General features: G+C 40.3%; 1 protein-coding gene across 1 annotated transcript in view; it reads right to left on the bottom strand.

Annotated features, from left to right (window-relative positions):
* LOC140235394 (girdin-like) overlaps positions 1–22,078 on the bottom strand; it is a 110,357-nt gene that overhangs the window by 28,378 nt on the left and 59,901 nt on the right. Inside the window, exons 6-13 of the mRNA XM_072315422.1 lie at positions 10,522–10,770; positions 9,706–9,864; positions 8,984–9,266; positions 7,565–8,633; positions 4,846–5,161; positions 4,375–4,502; positions 1,816–1,905; positions 1,020–1,169 (exon numbers count right to left, since the gene is read on the bottom strand). Of these exons, the coding sequence (XP_072171523.1) occupies positions 1,020–1,169; positions 1,816–1,905; positions 4,375–4,502; positions 4,846–5,161; positions 7,565–8,633; positions 8,984–9,266; positions 9,706–9,864; positions 10,522–10,770 (2,444 nt within the window). The remainder of the gene's footprint in view (positions 1–1,019; positions 1,170–1,815; positions 1,906–4,374; positions 4,503–4,845; positions 5,162–7,564; positions 8,634–8,983; positions 9,267–9,705; positions 9,865–10,521; positions 10,771–22,078) is intronic.

Raw genomic sequence — 22,078 nt, 5'->3', positions numbered from 1 at the left:
GTGTCTTCATTAGGGAGACAACTGGTCATTAAGGAGACAATTTTCGTGTCTCCATTGCGTAAATTGCCATTGAACATGTATTTTAAAATTTGCATATAAAACAAATGGAAATGTCTTCCAAATGACCCATCTAGGAGTATATATATATCTATATCAGCAATGTCTGAGTGTCTCTTAAATCAAGTTCTATCCTATGCCACAAATAGATACATCATTCATCATTAGGCAAAAACATATTTACCTATTTTTCAATCCCATACAGAAACAAGAGACCCAGGGGTCTTGCGCTCACATCACAAGTTCACCTTGAACACATTCTTGCTAATATTACCCAAGAACATAGCAAACTTGGGGGGCGAGGGGGAATTTGAGGGCCTCCATGGGGGGCATGGTGTCCATTTGTATATTCTATCACACTGGTAAAAATACCTGTCGTGTACATTGTATTTAGGAAATCTGACTATGCAGTTTCAAAAGAGATCAAAATATAAAATTGGCCCCCAATTCGGTCCGCACCTGACCCCTGGATCTACCATTAACAACCTTGAAAGTACAGTCACCCATGTATTTACTCAGAGTATTTCTAGTCAATCACTTTGGGTTTTAGAGAAGATTTTAACAAATTCCTTAATTTGGAGGGCAAAGGTGTCCATTTGAACAAACTGACATCCGATCCACCTAGGGATGCTACCTGCCAAGTTTGGTGAAAATCCATCATAGGGTTTTCAAGAAGAAGATGACAATGTAGAATGCATGATGGACGGCCGATGATAAATGATTACAAAAGGTCAACTGAGACTTTGGCTCAGGTGAGTGTAAAAGAAAAGGCTCAAGTGAGCTAGAAAGAAAGAGAAAGTGCTGATTGTGAATAAATACCTATGATTCAAGGGTTTCACTATTACGACGGGTTTAGAAAAGGCTTATTGACACAGATTGAATGTTAGAAATATTCTTTCATGACCAAAAGGTTGTTATGTGTTTTTTGACTTTCTGAGAGTGGCCTAATGATGAGAACTCACTTGACTTTGACCTCGTGCGTAGTGTTGGACGACGGTGATTTTGCGCTGCTCGTTTCTTCTTGGAGCTGTATCGTCACTAATTCCTTCTCTTTCTGGACTTTCTTCAGCTCTTCGCTGAGCTGCTGATTCTTGTTCAGCGTAGTTTGTAACCTGCAAGACACAGAAAGTTGCACGAAAATTATGCAAATTAAAACCAGAACATCATCACCCTAGCAATATTTTCCTAGCATATCCTGCCTTAAAACTGCAAACTGACATCTAAAAAATGAATTCATGATAGATCATATAGCTCTGGCACTACAGTGGTTTTAACTCTGTAAACTTTTTCAGTAACAGTTATAAATATGTTCAAGAACAAACAATGAGTGAAATAATCTGAAACTTGTGAGGCATGATCGAGCAGAGAGAGGCACTACTAGGATGTCTGGTGGTAACAGAATTCGCAAGACATGAAACAGCCCATGCTCAATCTTTGATAGCGTGGACAAACTGCCTCCTCTTTATAATCAGTAGCTGCAGAGGCCACGGATTGGGAGATCAGACGACGCAGAGAGAATCGTGTGGTAAAAAGTTTCTAATCATATGTGAGGCCTTGCTCATGCTTTCATTAATCTGTTCCTGTCATTCTACCCGACTTAGTGAAAGAGACTTACATTTTCCATGGTGTCAAAAGTTTCAATGGGATGACATAATTGGTATCAGCCAATATGAACCTTATCTTTTAAAAAGTAACAAACATATACACAACATAGATATGACAAACATGAGGACCATTAAGTTGGTAAATGTCACTTACTTTGTTTCTAATGTGCTAATCTTATCATCTTTGATAACTAGGCTCTTCTTCAGGGCATCTTCCATTCGACTCTCTAGTGCCTTGTAGCGACTGAAACAAGACATGTAAGATAATCTGTAACAGAACTGACATATGTAAACAACACACCTTCTCAAAACAAGAAAAAAGTGCACTGCAGTTTCAACACCGATGTGATGAATTTAGTTGGGCATTCAAAAAAAAAAAAAAATGATCAAAGGCTTGTTTGAAGAGGAGTGTTTATTACTAGCGAAATTGAGGCCATGTTACTCTGAGGAAAAACACAAGGAAAAATCTGCGAAGAATCATTTTGCCATATCACAATTCTATCAACTGAGACATTGTTCAACACCTCTACAGGTAAGCTTTAGACGATAACTAGAAATGTCGCTACGGCGACTGATGCCTCCGCCATAATGCATGATTCTCCCAATAGGTGTATAGTACAATGTCTTCACAATGTGTGATGACAGTTTCACATAACTGGCAAAATATCGAAATAACAGGTTTATCAGAAATATCTTGAATGTTCACTTTCCATGAACTGGGTTTGCTATAATTGTCTATTAAAGAGTACAGGTACACATATTTGGAGAATTGAAAATTTTTATTTGACTTCTGACCGACCTTATTATAAGTTTATGCATTGAGTATAATTTTCAAGGTATGAAGGAAGAGTGTAATTAAAGTACAAAATATATCTTTTTTTTTCATTTAAACCTAACCTTTGACCCTTAACCTTTGACCTTTGACCTTCTGGCTGGAAACTTCCAAGAGAATCTCCATTCAGTAATACATGTGCATATATTAAATTTTAAAACTAATAATGCAATTATTGCATATACTAGTATATGAGGGAAATAGTAACATTTTGAGGAGTTGACCTTGACCTTTGACCCCTGACTATTGACCCATGACCCCTAAATTCCCTAGATAATCCCTGCCAGTCAGTACATGCATATGTACCAAGTTCCATGAAGATACATTGAACCATTTGTGAGAAATGCGATATTGCAACATTTTCACCTAACCTTTGACCTTTTGACCTTTGACCTTATGACATGAAACTCTCTCTGGAGAATCTTTATGCAGTAGTACATGTCTACACTAAGTTTCAAGAAAATAACTGCGGGCATTGCATAGATATGGGGGAAATAGCAACATTTTTAGCATTTGACCTTGACCTTTTGACCTTTGACCTCATGTCAATGTCACTAAAATCTACTCAACTAATTTTCCCATCATACATCATCCTTGGACCAAGTTTGGTGAAAGCTGCTTCATCCAGTTTTGAGTTATCACGTAAACAGATAAATTTTAGGATTTGACCTTGATCTTTGACCTTTGACCTCTGTCCGATTTCACTGAAAAACTAATCAAGTAATTGTCCCATCATATATCATCCTCCAACAAAGTTTGGTGAAATTAGCTCCATACAGTCTTGAGTTATCGCGTAAACGGATAAATTTCATGATTTGACCTTGACCTTTGACCTTTGACCTTTTGCCGATTTCACCCAAAATCTAATCAAATCATTGCCCCATCATACTTCATACTTGGACCAAGTTTGGTAAAATTCCAGTAAATATTACTCAAGTTATCGCGTAAACGAAAGCGGACGGACGTACGTACGGACGTACGGACGTACGGACGCACGGACGTACGGACGGACGGACGGACAACCCGAAAACATAATGCCTCCGGCACCACTACGTGGCGGAGGCATAAAAAGGTTCACGCCCACGACTTTGATCATCAAAATATCAAAACATCATTGCTGGTCAAGTCTCTTGAGAAAAGAAAGTTGTCTGCATGTAATACTCTTCCCTTTTTATACAATTTCCAAGCTGTGATTCATATATACCCAACATCTTCAGAAGAAAGTGATTTCATTTTCAGATTTTCAAAGATTTTTTTTTTTTTTTTTTTTTGGGGGGGGGGGGTTGGTGGGGTGGTTCACAACATAACTGATGTGGATTCAAAGTTAAATCAGTATTGTTACCACACCATGAACTCCGAGAGTTTAGATTTCAAGTACATCTTTTTATTCCTACAATAGTCAGTTGAACCCAACAGTTGAGATTTCAAAGATATCTCTCCATTCCCACAATAGTCAGTTGATCAGAACAGGGCATTACGTATTGGTCTCCTGCATGTGCCATATATTTGGCAGGAGTTTTCATTTTCATGAATTTCTCAAGTCGAGTATTAATCGCGAACTTAACAACATGATAAAAAATATTAACTCTGATCCTGACATGAATGTGCAAATTCATTACTGTACTTCATGATTGCAAATTTAACCATTCCCAAATTGTCGGGAAGTCCTGATTCACAAAAAAAAAAAAAAAATAGACTCTCTAAGTATATAGCATATATACACAAGTATATGGCATAACAAAGAGTATATGGCATATATACACAAGTATATGGCATATATACACAAGCATATGGCATATATACACAAGCATATGGCATATATACACAAATATATGGCATATATACACACGTATATGGCAAAGTTGGATCATTCTCTCTCACCTCTCGTCAGCACTCAGCTCCTGCTGCAGTAACTTCTCCTTGTCCAGGCCTATCCTGTCCAGCTCTGAGGTCAGTTTCTCCAGGTCATTGCTCAGCTGCTGGGTCTTGATCTTCTCGTTCACAAGCTCCTGCAGAGTGGACAAGATGTAAAGCAACAATGCCGACACCTGTTGCTATTGTTCTGCCCCAAAGCACGAGCATCACATCAAATTTTGTTGTTGGCATCCATCATTAAAGTTTTTCATACTTGGTTAACTGTTGTTGTTGTTTTTAAACAGATGCACACCTTCCAAATTTCAAACAATTTTCTTCAGTAATACAGAACAGAATACGATACTGGAGAAATGACCAGTGTCATTAGATGCTCAAAGACTTTATGGCACTAAACATTTTCTTTATTTCAGTCTACAGTTACGACACTGTCGCGACTATTGACTACTTGAAACTGCAGTGCCCGAATGGCTTTCTCACCTCACGTAACGTTGCAAGAGTCTTCTTGTCCAAGGTGGACTGCTTGAGGAGCTCCTTGTTCTCCTTCTCCAGCTCCTTGGCCCGGTCGCCAGAGCCCTTGTTGCGGCCCACAGTGCGCTGCAGCGTCTTGTTGTCCTGCTCCAAGGTGTTGATGCGGGCGTGGGCCTTGTCCAGCTGCTGGTCCCGGGACTCCATCAGGCCCCGCAGCCGCTTGGCCTCCTTCTCCAGGGCGTGCTTCTCGCTGGACAGGTTCTGCTGCTCCAGCTCCAGGCTCTTGTTGTCCTTCTCCAGTTCTTCCAGTCGCTTCTCAGACAGCCTACAGGGTTGGGGGAGTAGTTGGGGGAAGGGTATGGGGATGAGGAGGGGGAGGGGAGGGGGAGGGGGATGGGGAGGGGGAGGGCAGGGGGAGGGGAGGGGCAGGGATGGGGGAGGGATATGGGGGAGGGATATGGGGGAAGATGGGGATACAAAGAATTTTACACATCTCTTCTGTGGGACTGAGAGCAGGCTTCTCTTCTGCCCAGTAGATGAAGTGTTTAACAGCCATAATTACTGAATCTAAACTAAAACTACGGCTAACTCTAGGCTCCAAGGGCACAAATCTCTTTGAGCGCATGTAAAGTCCTGCTTCTACTCTGTGACTTAAAGACAGCATAAAACTTGATACATTTGTTGGTGATGTGATAATACCTTGTATCTTTTTAGACTTTCATTGAATGTCAGATAAGCATTTAAGTGATGTTCTGTCCATATCCTAGTTGTCTTACCCCAAATATAAAGGCACCACAGTGCATCAAAGGAAAGACACTCCCATTTGTTATAGTGCTTTGAATGCCATGGTTTTTTGCTCTCCTGAACATTTGACATTTTTGAGATACAAGGTTTTGTTGCCCCAATAGCGATATGTAAAGTTTACGTATATTGATTTTGTAAAAGTGGATATTTTCGCATGGCCAATTTTTCGCACTCGGCAGGGTAAGAAGAGTTTCATGTGTTTTTAATTCCGCAGAATCAAACCATCAATTACTGGAACATATGGCAAGCAAAAATATTCGCATGTTCATATTTTCGGGCCAGATTCTGGTTGCACAAAATGCGCAAAAATTACAGCAACAAGAAAATTCCACTTTTGCAGCATATGCTAACTACATAAAATAAAAATATATATGCATGTATACAAATACATGCATACATACGAACATACATAGATATACACATATACATATTCAAATCCTCTACAAACTTGTGCAAGAGCCATACACTTCACTGTGAGAAAAGAAAGACCCAAGTATCATACTTTAACCAGAAAAACATCAAGACATGTTTGTCCAAACATGAGATTGTATGTCTTTGACACGCACCAGGAAATAGAAAGCAAGGTTTGGTTTCGGGGCAGTCAATCAGAAATTTGATCTCGCATTTCCTGTATAGGAAGGTGTCAGTGTTGTACAACCAGTCTAAACTTACTGGTGTGCATTACAGATAATATGTCGGGTGCTGTGGAATGGCTATCATCAAACATTATTACCACAGAGAAGTTGACATGCTATAGAGAGTCTAAGGTCTCTTCAGGGAAGAGCATTGGTAACCTCAAGGTAATGACGGCCAGTGATGTTTTCAAGGAATCTATGAATTGAGGAACAGACATTTATATTCTCTCTGTATTTTTTCCAACTTGTTTGATCGAGGACAGGGCAAGCATCCCATGTATTTAAAGGCAAAATACACTGTCATTTCACTTGCCATAGGGCAACTTGTGGTTGCCCCAGGGGCAAGCAGTATGTGGATTTGTGTCATTCTGTTAATATTTACCAAGGATTACTTCTGGTCATACCAACCAACAAAAAAAAAAAAAAAAAATGAAAATGAAAGCAGTGAAATAACAGTATATACATCAATTAATGCAATTCTTACTTGGCTGACAGCACATCTCTAGAAAAAAATAAAACCCACTAAAACAACTACATTAGATGATATAAAAGATTATATAACGACTGAAGAGATCCTTGTCATTTGATTGCTTGTTTGACATTGATTATTCGGCCCATTTCACTATGACGTCATCATCCGTGCGACTGTGGTTCCATTTACCGTGCAATTTTGGATCCATACGATCTGCTCCATTGCACGCTCACTGCGAGCCCGGCTTACTACGCGTATACGCTTGCGTGTACGTGTTGCAGTGTATGTATGCGACAGCGCGCTACTGATAATAGCGTAAAGGCTAAAGCGCTCAGTGAGCACTCTCGCGATCTCAGATTCTCTCTTGTTTCTAAATGAATAAAACATGAAAGGACAAGGATCTCTTTCAGGAGTTATAAAAAACAAATGATAAATGTTTTTCATTCGTGCAATGGACAGAATATTTCATTCGGTGAAAGATGAAATGTTCGATCCATTCAACTCGGCTGCGCCTCATTGAATGGATCATTTCATCTTTCACCTCATGAAATATTCTGTCCATTGCACTCATAAACATTCATTATTTGTATACTAATCTGCCATAAGTACATATGAATTCATTTATATTTAGATGTAGAACTGCGCATCTTGAGTGCACAGCATGGCACCATGATAGTGACTGGCCATTGGAGACCTGTTCACCATCAATTGATATCAGTGTTCTGGACATTACACTCCATGGTCATTCACAGCATTATGTAGCACAGTAACATGTAGACATTCATGAGTTCCTAAACTAGAGGCAGCATACCCATACCTCAGTGACTCCACCAGCTTCTTCAGTCGCTCCACCTCCGTCTCCAGGTCTTGGTTCTCCCTCTCCAGCTTCTGGATGGTCTCCTTGTTCAGCTCCACAACCTTCTCCACCCGTTTCTTCTCGCTCTCCAGTTTCACATTCTCCACCTCCAGCTGGCCTGCCTTGTCCTGCAGGGCCTTCAGCCCACTGACGGTCTTCTCCAAGTGCCTGTTGTCCCGCTCCTGCTCCTCCTTGTCGTGTTCCAGCTCGGTGATGCGTGTCGCCATCCCCTTCATGGAGTCCAGGGACCGCTGCAGTCTCTGCGTGTCGGCTTTCAACCGCATATTCTCGTTCTCCATGTGCTCAAGGCGCTGGATCCTGACCTTGCTGGATTCCAGCGCCTTGGACAGCTTGCTCTTCTCCACCTCCAGCTCCGCGTTGCTCTTCTCCACCTCGTCGAACTTCTCGCACATCAGCTTCAGTGTCTCGATGTTGCGCGTCAGCTTCTCTTTCTCCAGTTCCATCTCCTCGTTTCTCTTTTCAAGTTCATCGATCCTGTCTGTCCTTTCCTTCAACCTCTCATATGACTTCTGAAGTTGCCTGTTGTCGTGTTCCGCTTTGGAGAGCTTGCTCTGACTCTCCATCATGTCCTCCAGGAGTTTCCTGTTCTCCTTCTCCACATCCTGTATCCTCTGGTCAACATCCTTCTTGTTGCGCTCTCTCAGCGTCTCAATTGTCCTCTCCAGCTGATCTTTCTCCATGTCCCACTCCTTGTCCAGTCTCTCTGAGTTCTCCTTGACGGTCACGATTGTTTCCTCCAAGGCCTTCTTCTCCCGCTTCAGCGTGCTGTTCTCCTGTTCCAGTTCCAGGTGGTCCTGGAGGTCCTTTGAGCTAGCCACCTGGATTTTCTCCAGTTTGCGGCTGAGCCTCTGGTTCTCCTTCTCCACCTCCATCAGCCTCCCCTGAGCCTCCGTCACGGCAGACTCCTTCAGAGTTTCCACCTCGTGCTGGAGTCGCTGGTTCTCCTTCTCTAACTTGAGCACTTTGCTAGAGGCACTGTCATTGCACTCGGCTGACAGGGAATTGACAGCTGCAACAGAACAAATAAAAGGAGATTAAAAAGTGACTAACATCCACTCCCTTCAAACTGAAGACATAGTAAGAGCAAATCTACTGTAAGAAAGGATTTAAACACAGCTGCAACAGAACAAATACAGGAGATTGAAAAGTGACTAACATCCAGTCCCTTGAAACTGAAGACATAGTAAGAGCAATTCTATGACGAGAAAGGATTAAAACATTTTGTCCAAACTGTTGTTGCTTTCTGAGAGAATATAGCACAACATTAACATTCTGATACTCCCAACTTACTTTGTCTTTCCAATGTGATTACTAATCAAACACGTGCTCACAAGTCACAACTATGGAGGGTATGCCTACCAGATGTGCTGAGTTTAGCCTTTTCCAGCTCAACGCCTAGGATGGCAGACTCATTGAGGCTCTGCTTGTGGTCAAGGCTCAGTCTCGAGACCTCTTCCACCAGTTCCGCTATCTTGGCTCGGTCCACGTCGCGTTCCTCCTCAAACGTCTCCACCTGGGCCTTGAGCTTGAGGCATTCCGCTTCCGCAAGGTGGCCACGGTCGATCTTCTCGTTGGCTGCGGTCAGCTGTTCGTCCAGCAATGACTTGGTCTCTAGCAGCACTGTGTTGTCCTCCTTCAGTTCCTGTAAGTTTTCACACAAAGTAGATCAAAAATGTATTCAGGAGATGGGCATTTTGTTTGGACTGACACACTTTTCCAAATTCATTCTATCAGATTTCTTTCATCAAGGTGGATATACTTAGTCATTTCTCCACTTCATTTTGTAATTCATTAATTTTGTTAGGCACCTGATATATGTAGGTGCCAAAGATGAATCGATAAACATTGTGGATATAATAATTTCATGTCCTATTCAATGCCTGGCACAAAACCTGTGTTTCTCTTTTGACAACAGAGGTGATGAAACTTAAATGAGCAAATATGTCTTTGTTTTGGCTCTTTTGGGCTATCATGATCCCACTTACAAAGTGCTGCAGCAAACAATATTTATTTCATAGCTGTCCTAACAGAATCATCCTTCCTTGTCTTAATGCACTTCTGTTATTATACACCCATCTTACCTCTACCCGTTTCTTGAGGTATTCCAGTTCATTGAGTTTCTCCCGATACTTGGCGATCTCGTTCTCATACTTCTCAGCCTTGCTTGCCTTCTCCTTCCATACGTCCAGCTCATCCCGGTAGGCCCTCGCTGACCGCGCATCCTGGGTCAGCTCTAGGTTCTGGACGTCATATCGAAGACATGAAAAGCGAGATGCTAAACTGCATGCCTTTGGATCACTAGCTTTTTCATATTTGTTGTCATGTATCACATACTCCGTGAAGCAAGTTATGGCTATTAAAATTGCAAATCTTTACTCCTTATTTCGTATGGGCACAATGCACAAAGTTGTTACCATTTTATAACTACTAAAGTCCTGTACAAGTCTCTGAGCAGTTATATCAACACAGGATATTGTATAATCTGAACGGCATTGTGAAGTCCTGATATACAAGATTGAAGCACATCTACTGGAATGTGCTTCTCATAGCACATGATAAATAAAATCCTGCTGTAGCCAACAAGAGGAAAAACACAACATATAAGACAGGACAAGAAATATGCACATCTCTAGTTAAAGGCACATCAACTGAAAATTCACTGAAAATTGATGCAGCATATGAGGTATTGCCTGGAGAAAAGCACATAACCTCAGCTGAAAACAGCTGGAAGAGAATGGATGGTAGTGTTTGGGAGGAAGTCAGAAAAGTTATACCTTTCTGCTTGGGTCTGAAGGTCCTCCACATGAAGTTAAGAAGGAAAAAAAATCAAGTATATGTCGTTGTCTTTTTTAATACAATGAAAAAAAAAATATATATATTTGGGACTAGCATTATACCTCCTGCCTGAGTTTCTGGAGTGTGGCATTGTACTTCTCCACCTCCTCCTTGTACTCCAGCACCATCTCGTTCTTCTCCTCCAGGTCCTGGCGCAGTCTCCTCAGCTTGGCCTTAGTCTCTGCCAGCTCCACTGTCACATGTCGCTTGTCCGTCCCCGGGCTGGTCAGGGATGGGGACGGCGAGGAGAGGCCACGCCCTTCAGCCTGGGACTGGAAATACTCCTTCTCTTGGCTCAGCTCCACAATGGTCTGGGATGGAAGGAAATTGAACAGAGCAAACCACATATCAAAATTATGGCAGTTTTCTGAAAAAGTCTGTAACTTTCATGGAACCATGACAGACCGATAGATTGATTGATTGATTGATTGATTGATTGATTGATTGATTGATTGATTGATTGATTGATTGATTGATTGATTGATTGATTGATTGATTGATTGATTGATTGATTGATTGATTGATTGATTGATTGATTGATTGATTGATTGATTGATTGATTGATTGATTGATTGATTGATTGTCTCTCGTGGTTGCTTGCTTACAAGCCTCCATTGCCTTTTTAGAAGGCACATTCAACAAATCAAACTCAATTAAAACAAATTAGATGTTTGAATGACAGTGTGAGTGAGAGAGTGAGAGATTAGGTACTAATACTTGTCATTGACACCTCAAACTCTTGCTTTACTCTTCAGGTTAGTAAGGTTTCATTAGAGGACGTGTCAAGTAAATTTGATAAGCACATTACAAGGGTATGATATAAAACTTCCCGTAAAGAAGGGGCTGGAAATTTATCATATCTAGCACTCCAATTTAACAAGCACATAACCTGTCATGTCCCCAGATTGTCAATTTATAATGTTGCACACCCCTTCCACATTACCTGGGAAAGGAAATCAAATATGACTTTCCCTGAATCAAAAAGAGGTACTGAGATGATAGCCTGTCAAGCTAACAATTTATAAATATCATAATAAATTTGTATGATGAATTCAGAGGGACACATTTTTCACCAGATCACTCACACTGAATGTCAATGGGGAAAAAAATACAGTGACTCTATTGGGCGGTTTTCTTTCAACAATGTCATCGAGCCCTGTCTATGCCAGTCACGCTCTAAGGAGGAACTCTTTGGAGAGGAGAGAGTGTCAGCATCTGGCTTTGATGAGCAGAGCACATCGGCCCCATGGGAGGCACATAAAGTGAAAGGAATGTTAACAGCATCCACTTTCACCCTCAACCCAACCCACCTTCCACTGAGTGCACCTCTCAAATAAGATGGAGAATGAATTATGTGACTACAGGAAGGAAAGTTGGGTGTATTTGTGTGTGTGGGGGGGGGGGGGGAGAGGGAGAACTGGTGCAGTATACACCTGAGACACCTGTCACAGTGGAGTAATTTCTATGACTGAGAAAGCTTGAGGTACTTGAATACAAATCATAGAAAGTGTTATTACACGACCAAGAGAAAACTATGCACAGGTTACATCCACAAACTACTATGAGGGATGTAACAAATTTCAGTGGCATGGCATGATGTGCACTGGCTCAGGACTTAGTTCAGCAGTCATTATGTGACCTTTGCTATGGCACACAGTGATTTTAGAGCCCTAACACTAGTAACAGAACAGACAAAGTGTCCTGTACATAGGCATGATTATACAAGTATACTACTGTAAAAGTGGACATTATCGCGCGACTAATTTTTCGCGCTTGGCCGGATGAGAAGAGTTTCATGTGTTTTTAATTCCGCGGAATCTAGACATTAACTACTGGATCATATGGCATGTAAAAATATTTGTGTGCTTTTATTTTCGCGTTAGGTTCTGGTTATGCGAAATGCGTGAAAATTTCAACACCGCAAAAATTTCCTCTGTTACAGTATACACAATGAAGGAGGCGTGTAGAAGGACAAGAATATTGTTTCAAACATAATTTTGAACAAGACATGCACCACATACACATAGGCCTACATACACACACACAAACGACAGCAATAAGCCCAAGATGTGAGTATGCATATTTCTGATCTACATTAGTTGCATTAACCTCCCTTGCTTGCTATGATTAAACAAGCCTTTACCTGGAGGAAAGCATAATGGCATGGTTTATACACACACACTGGTTTATCATCCATGATAAAAGAGTGATTTCACTCTTGTTGATATGTTCTTCACACTGTTGCATCTTGCTATCCACCTCAATCTACCTACTGTAATCTTGCAGTAGATCTAGGTCCTATATACAAAAACACAGAAGAAGCTGGTGATAAATGCCACAATGAAGACACCTGATATTACCAACAGGCACCTGGGGAGACAATCCAGAGTTAACTGCCTGACAATATGGCCGCATAAATCACCAGTAAAATAGAAATGGACCTGCACTCGCCCCAGACAATTTACGACCTATGCATTGCCTAAACACTATGGATGCAGTGGCAGCTCTCAGCTGGCAATTGACTGTTTCCTGGACTATTCTTGATCTATCAGCGACTTAAAACCCCTGACCAGATACTAGTAGGGCCTACTGGTAACAAATAATGTTTCTACCTGCTCTCCACAAAGAGCATATTTTCCAAATTATTTAATACACTACCTACTGCACAATATAACGCTACTATTGAAACACGGACTACAGTAAAATTACAGTCACACACAAAAAATAGTAACACGATGGCTAAATTTGGGAAACCTTTGACCTTGAACTTCAATCTTTTATCCCTGTCATTAGTGGCATATTAATTGTTTATTCATTTCTATCCCCCTTGTACCAGATAATACTACCACTAGACATTTAAAGCCTAAGTTACGCCTAGAGAATTGATCATCAAAGTACAGTGACTTTTGACAAGTTTACACTTTTATAACCATTACCATGTTCAGTTTATTTAGTTATTTCAAACCTGTCAACCAACTTACATCATGCCTGGACACTCCTCAGTGAAAGTACAGTGATTTTGGCCACCCTATTAATCTTCTTCTACTGCCATGTATGGATTAAAAAAAAAAAAAAGACATTTGCTTATCTTTGAATAACTGTAAGTCTATTTCTATCCTTCTTACTAAAATCACACTTCTGGATTACTTTCTTACAAGTTACATCAGAAAATATTCTAATGTGTGTTTTTCTTCCCAAATTTCAGTGATCTTTGAGGTTGGACCTTCAGGTACAATGCTTAATTTGCCTTAATCTATGTAGTGCAACTACACCTCAAGTAGTACAGCAGGGCCTGGAACCAGGAAGATCCACTGAAATTTTTTGTTTTAATTCAAAATAATGGCATGTAGGATTGACGATGCACAACCAGCATCCTACTATGGGGGCATTAGAAAATGATTCACAGTTTCTATCACTAAAAGAGACTATTCTTCACTTTACTAACATTAAAACTATTCCCTGTCTTCGCACTAAACTCTCCAAACACTGTACATGAAAGAACGCATAAATCAAAATATGTAAGCTATCACAAAACCAAGCTATCACAAAACCAAACAAGGGAATGCTAATCTTAGGCTTGTTTCGGTTTCTAAGAGATAATGACAACATTGCCACGTAAATATGAGACAGAGTTATTTCTCTGGACGTAAGTACCACTTAAGCAATGGTCTGTGGTGTCGGTAGTCAAAATGAGTTCAGTCGTGACTGTGAAATGAGCGCAACAGAAAGGAAGCAAAACAAAATCTATTATAGATTTAGGAGATCATAAATCTATGTGTCCACTCTCTCCTTCTTTCTGTTATCATGTGTTGAGATACAGCAACACATAAATGATAGGGGTAATGAGAGTTTGCCTTGGTATTTGTAGGCACATTTACTGTACATTGTTGGTTCATGGGACAGAAGTGTCTGTACCTCACTGTGAATGGCATCCTACCTGATGAAATATAGACAGCAAATATGGAAACGTACATACATACATGAAATGAAACTAACCCCCCCCCCCAAAAAAAAAAAAAAAATGAATAAAATGAATAAATAAATAAAAGACAAAATGCAAATGGCAGGAACGCAAAGTGAAAACACTCTTTTTATTCCCCCATAGTCTTGGCACTTATATAGCAGTGCAGTATACAAACACAGAGAGGAGATATCCATGTTGTTCAGCATGACCCTTGAGAAACACTAAACTGAGGTGTGACTTTCAGGAGCAATGGCAGAAATTACATTTGTCTGAATGCAAACATGATCTTCAGCGGATATTGGATTATCAACCGAGACATGGTTCCTGCGAGATGAGAAACCCTGTGAATTACCGCAACGTACGGAGTCAAATGACGACTTAGAAATGGCATGATTTCTCATTCCTGTTTTCCGACAAGACAGATGCCTGATTATTTTCAGCCGATTGTAATTAAAGGAGGTGAGGAAACCATGTCAGTGATGTTCTTCTGATCATGCCGCAATACTGAACAAATTATGAAGCTAATGCCCACATTGTATATTGTGATGTGTTTGTACGAAGTTATGACATTTCGAGAATTATTTTAAGTTTAGGTAGAGTGAGGATTATGAATATCTGAAACAAGTCTAAGCCTGTCAGAGTTTGATTTGATATGAAATAAAGCATGCCTAGTATACCGATATCATTTATGTATTAATAAGTGTTTCTTTTTGCAAAAACTGTAAACACTCCGTAATTCCATAATCTAGAAATGTATTTCAGAAACGTGACCACCGATGAGTTCTTTCATACAAGATCCTTCTTTAACAGATGTGCCCATGACAAATTCTTGCTGAGATTCCTACTGATGTGCCGGTGATGAAGGTAAGTATAGTACTTCACATGGACAGAGGGCTTCAATCCACCCGACAGGGAAGGGCAGTTCACTTGATCCACTGCTGCAGTGAGGCAACACATCATGAATCATGCATGGGACTAAGGAAAAGCCACAAGGCTGGGGGAACACAACTCCTTCAGCATTCACTTTAATTCAGCAGAGAGAGAGAGAGAGAGATAGACAACCACAAACAGACAGATAGCTGGAGAGAAAGAGACAGACAGACAGAGAGACAGACAGCCAGCCAGAAAAGCAAAAAGCAAAATAATGAGAAATAAAACCTGCTCAGTTTTAAGTCATAGCAAGAACAGTATGTTACTACTTTGCTCTGTATGCCTCTATGCCTTCTATCTGTGGGTATATAGTGTAATTTTTCACAAATGGGGAGTTTGTAAGACATCCTGAGTCAGTAAACTCGCTACCTAGAACCACACCAGCAAGCATAAACAAGACAGCAGTCTGAAGTTTTAAATCCGTACTACGTTAGCAATATGTAAATATAATGTACATTGCATTTATCTATGGAGGCAACGCTCTGGCCTGTTGCTAATTTCACACTACCAAATGACTTGGAAAATTTGCCAATATAAAAGCATCTCCACAATATCCATCAAATTCATTATGTGAAGAAAAGAAATCACCTGCCTTTAGTGAAGTGGCATTGATGAGTGAAATTTTCTGCAGCACATTCTTGTCTTTGCCTCCATTCATTAAGTTTGATATCATTGGATCAGACAAGACACACCATCCAATTTTGTGCAGTCTCATTATGAGAATGGAAATCCTAATCCTAGGAATCTAATCATGTAAATTGGGTTTCCCATGCTTCAAGGACTTGATTTGCCACGGGCAATGGACGGATCAGACATAAGCTTCCCACTTATGCACTGAACATGGAACATCAGCTGACAATCCAAACACTCCCCCTAAACTTCATACGACCTATCGATCCACTTCAGCTCTACACAGCAACTTAAATATCGGGATGTAAGAAGCCCTGGCAGTTTGTCACACTCTTGTTACATGCAACTTTACAGCAGTGTATGCCACTGCAAATGGGCCATTGCCCACAAAAACAAACAAACAAAACAAAACCAAAACCAGATCCAAAACATGGTTGTAAACTGAAAAGGGAAAATGGACTGTTGACCTCATGCAGACTGGCATGAAAGAAAGTTTGGTTCATATTTCCTATAAAACGTAGCTGGAATCTCACAAACGTACAAGGGATTTTAGAATCCTTGCATTTTTTCATTCTCTCAGTAGACCATATCCATAGTGTGGTGATAGTTGTGTACATTTCTAACATTAATGGCCTAGCATATGGAGACAGTCCTAGACACAGCCCTTGGGCTCAATGCCAACCCATATGCACCACCATTATTATTCTGGGTTCCAATTTTTCTCAGATCAGAGAATTGCAATGACTGTAACGGCTAGTCGTAATCGCTGCATTTAGTCGGACAGCAGCCAGGAAACAATCAATCAGCTTTGGGCACTGAAGTCATGGCTGCGATTCAACAGCAATAATTGCAAACCTCTGAACAAATCTATGGTTTGATCATCACCACTCAGAGTCTAAAATTCACATTAATCTTTCCAAAATTCTACATCTACTTGGTTTTCCACAGCTTTGTCTCTTTGTATTGTCCTCTACATGATTCTATCATGACTGATTTTTCTTTTTTTCTGCTCTTTACTTCCTTTCCCAAACCCTATACCTCATGTACCATCTCCATTTATCAACTCACATACACACACCTCTCCTTTTATATACACCAGGGATCTCGCCAGCGTATATCACCCTTGTCGGCGCCGACAAGCGTGCGGTTTGAAGAAACAATTGCCGACAAGGGTAAAACTTGCCGACAAGGGTAACACCACGCGTGAACTTGCCGACAAGGGTAACACCACGCGTGAACTTGCTTGACGAGCTAAGTTCGGACCAATTTCTCGCCTTTTTTACTCTTTATTATCTGGCTAGAAAAGTAGCTAGATGTCGAAAGGAGCAGCAGTTTACAAGCGCAGAAAGTTATCCACGCAGTACAGTCACCGCACCGATCACAACAACGCGGCTCAAATAGCGACGTACATGTACTTGCAGCACATACACACCACATCGCATCACACACTTGCTCACTCACCGTCATGCGCTCTGATTCGGGATCCACACACACATATACTGTACATGCACCAAGGTGGTCCTCCCTGGTTGCATGCACCCAGCCGGCCACACTGAGCCGCCTGTGTGTACGACGGTATTGTGAGAGGGAAAGAGAGGACGGAAAGAGAGGGTCGGAGGCCGAGGGAGGCAGAAGGAAGGCTGACACGTGCTCGCTTGTTGTCACGCTTGTTGTCGTGTTACGCAAAAACAAACGATATGAAATGCATGCCCCCCTCCACCAAAGGTTGTATTTTTTTTTTTGCTGCTGCTTTTGGTTTGTTTGTTCATTTATCTGCCTGTCTGTCTCTCTATTCGCAAAATAAGTGAACATTTGGGAACAGATTAGGATGAAAATTTCAGGAACATTTGGTTGGTAAACTGGCGCAAGGAACAGATGATTAAATTTTGATAGTGATCAGGATTTATAATACCACCGGAATTCACCGCCAGGATCCAAGATTTTTAGACTTTGTTTCGTATATTTGAAAGGATTCGTATCAATTCTTTAGGAAGCTGGCCATCGGCAATGACGCAAAATATTAGATGCGTTGAAAGCATTGCCGCAGAGAGAAATTCGTTTAAAAAAAAAAGAAAAAAGAACGTGCGATGGAGTAAGCAAATGCAAATTGTTTTTTTTTTTTTTTTTTTTTTTTTTGGTAGTTTCAGCGGGTTATTTTTTTTTTTCTTTTTACTTAAAAAGCCATGCGTTCCATTTGAGCCTTTTCACTCTCCATGGATTTGTAAACGTCATTCGTGAATATTCCATTTTCCTTCTCCGGGCCGACATTATAGTAATTCTGTCATGATGGTCTTTCAACTCAAGTTCAACGTACGTAACTAATGCTCCACGTGCTTCTGGCTTGGTTTGTTAACAGGTGCGTTAGGGGGCCTTCATGGGTAGAAAATAAATGGATAATCATTCATCAATGTTCCCAGTTGGTTTACATGCTATTTACACGCTGTTTACGACCACTGAAGCAAGGTGGCAGTACGCGCGGCATTCCTTTATCTGACACCTGGCTTTCGTGGAAATGTAGTGGAAATTTCCACAAGCCATGATATCAAGTTTCCCCACTGCCTGTGGTCGTGTTTTTTTTTTTTTAATTCTTCATTACGAACATCAATTTGTTCAACTTGAAAATGTAGATAATTTGCTTCGAGCACGTGTTTCTTTCTTTGTTTTATTTTTTCATTGCAACGTCGGTAACTTTTGTTTTGTTCATCGTCCGTGCATGGCAGGGGTTCATGAATGGGAGTAGAACGATAGGAATGACTGGGGAGAAAATAAACTGAAAGAAGGAAGCATCTAGGGCAAGCTGTCTTTGTTTTTCTCTACACCAGCATCAGTGTGTGTCTGTGTTTATTCATTTTTTTTTCAATAATGCTCTTGCTTCAAGGCGCTACGCTTTTCCCGCGTAAAATTAATAATGGATACCGCACGCAGAGGCCCATGTTTTGACGTGAAGAACCATACATTCTTTATCTATTTATGATAATTTTTTCAATTTAAAATAAAGAATGTTTGGTTGTTCAAAGAATGTAAAAAAATATATATATTATTTTGAGATTTCATGCGCTTAACTGCCGAGCATTTTCTTTTTTTTTTTCTTTTACGGGAGAGAGCGAAATGTTCTTCTCTTTAGCAATGACGGCCTATACATAGGCATACTGTGACGCAGTTTTGATTTTCGTGAACACGTGAATTGTTCTCCTTCCATACAGTTCTTGATTTAGTGAAAGTTAACAATGTTTTTCACATTCACAAAAGCAGTTTGGTTAGCCTGTGTTCAGTTCGCTGCCAATGAAATTTCTAATTAAAGCGATGCCCCAAACGGGTTTACTCTGAGGGTTTGTTCCGAAATAATAATAGAATAATACTACATTCCTTATTATTCTGAAGGTTCGTTAATCGGACAATAATAAAGAAACAATGTCCGTTAATTTCCAAACAAAATCAGTTTTTTTATTTCGAACGTTCTACCAGTGAAATTTCGGAACAGTAAGTTTTCTTACACTGAGGGTTCGTTACTCCGACAGAAAAAAAACTAGTAATGAAATAGTACTAGATTCTATATTCTGAAGGTTCGTTAACCGAAAGATAATAAAGAAAAAAAAAATGTCCGTAAATTTCAAAACGAAATCAGTTGTCATTTCGAACGTTCTGCCAGTGAAATTTTGGAATAAAATGACGGCACAAAACAGCCTGTTTTTGTATTCCAAGGGTCTGTTAATCCGACAGAAATACATGTAGCAATGATAAAATAATACATTGTTTATAGATTCTTTATTCTGAAGGTTCGTTAACCGAAAATTAAATAAAGAAAAATGTCCGTTAATTTCCAAACAAAATCAGTTTTGTTATTTCGAACGTTTTGCCAGTGAAATTTTGGAATAAAACAACTGCCCAAAAACAGTTGCAGTTTTCTTACTCTGAGGGTTCGTTACTCCGACAGATTAATGATAAAATGATGCTAGATTCTTTATTTTGAAGGTTCGTTAATCCAAAAATGATTGAGAAAAAATGTCCGTTCATTTCACAACGAAATCAGTTTTGTTATTTCGAACGTTCTGCCAGTAAAATTTCGGAAAACGACGGCACAAAACAGCGTGTTTTCGTACTCTAAGGGTCTGTTACTCCGACAGAAATAGTAATGATAAGATAATACATTGTAGATTCTTTATTCTGAAGGTTCGTTAATCCAAAAATGATTAAGAAAAAATGTCCGTTCATTTCACAGTTTTGTTATTTCGAAAGTTCTGCCAGTGAAATTTCGGAAAACGACGGCACAAAACAGCGTGTTTTTCATACTCTAAGGGTCAGTTACTCCGACAGAAATAGTAATGATAAAATAATACATTGTAGATTCTTTATTCTGAAGGTTCGTTAATCCAAAAATGATTAAGAAAAAATGTCCGTTCATTTCACAACAAAATCAGTTTTGTTAATTCGAACGTTCTGCAAGTGAAATTTCGGAATAAAACGACGGCACAAAACAGCGTGTTTTCGTACTCTAAGGGTCTGTTAATCCGACTGAAATAGTAATAATAAAACAATACATTGTAGATTCTTTATTCTGAAGGTTCGTTAACCGAAAATTGAATAAAGAAAAATGTCCGTAAATTTCAAAACGAAATCAGTGCGTCATTTCGAGCGTTTTGCCAGTGAAATTTCGGAATAAAACGACTGCCCAAAAACAGTTGCCGTTTTCTTACTCTGAGGGTTCGTTACTCCGACAGATTAATGATAAAATTAGTCAGTAATGAATCGTTTCATTTTATGATTAAACAAACCTTCGGAATAATGACCATCATTACATTTTTGTATGATATCTGTTTGATGTCACGGCCAAACTACCGCAGTATACCCATATAAAGGAAAGTGCAACGATGTCCCGAAAGTTCTCGATCGCTTCTCGCGCATCTGCATGCAATAGGCCTACCACGTGGTCGAGCAGACGGCGAGATAGCAAAAACACTACGGGTATAGTTCGTACACGGCGCGCGTTGTTGCGATGCAGAGAGGGCTAATTATTGCAACAATGAAACAGGAAAGGCCTAAAAGAAATCGGAACCTTCACCATCGGCACCTACTTCTCTTTCATTTATCATTTAGGAACTGCCGCCAACAAAAGGTATGGAGTTTCTGCATTGTTTCCGTGAGAATATGCCCCTCACAACGTTCATTACATCTCCGTGAAAAAGTCGCATTTAGTGGCATTTTAGCGGCGATTTATCTGTGTTGTATTGAGCATTAGCGAAGGCTTCCGCGCTTCGCGCGGGAGGGGAACCCCCCTCCCGTACCCACCCCCAGAAAAGCGCGAGTAACTGCCGACAAGCGTGAAGAAATTCCTGGCGAGAACCCTGATACACCCCAGAAGCAATTTCGCACTGTTTACAGAGTCGAGTCCAAACAATTAGCAGCACATCTGGAACAAGCACATGGGGGGAGGGAGAGGGCACTAAAAGGGAATGGCACTCGATATAATCAAGTCCACATGTTTTTATGCAAATTATAAAGTCATAACATTATTGTGATTCCATGACATTTGCTTCAGTGACGGCTGCTCCCAAGAGGTATCTGCACGCAAAGCCGAACATAAATTTTATCCACCTAACATAACCCTTACCTTAATCCTAACCCTCAACTAAACCTAAAACCCTATCACAACCCTAACCCTAAGTCCATGGAGAAAATAAGACAGGATCAATTGTTGCAGGGACAAATGTCATGTCAGTATTATTGTGTCTAAGGCTCCAATAAATTTGCATACCTGGTACTTGTCTTCATCAAGGGTCTTTCACTGAAATGAGTTCATAATTCACAGAGAGGAATTTATGAACCTTTGAAATGAAGTTAAGCCAAGTTTGACACATTTTTTGCATTGATGATTACTGCAGGATCAATGACTTAAAACCTGTGTGTCTGTGGTCTATGAACAAACCAATGGGAGATCTGTTTGGCAATTGCATCGTCAGGGGATGAGATGGTGGTATTGATTGGTCTGTCGATGGAATAAACAGAACAGACAGAACAGACTTATCCCTGCACTGCGGTACGGGTGTTAGTAGGGGGTTCCTGCTTCCTTTGCCTCTTTAGTAGAGTCAATGTATATT

Source organism: Diadema setosum, chromosome 1 (assembly GCF_964275005.1).
Source record: "Diadema setosum chromosome 1, eeDiaSeto1, whole genome shotgun sequence".
In the NCBI taxonomy this organism is placed as follows: Eukaryota; Metazoa; Echinodermata; class Echinoidea; order Diadematoida; family Diadematidae; genus Diadema; species Diadema setosum.
Note: the sequence above shows the minus strand (reverse complement) of the source record. Positions and strands in the feature narration are given on the sequence as shown.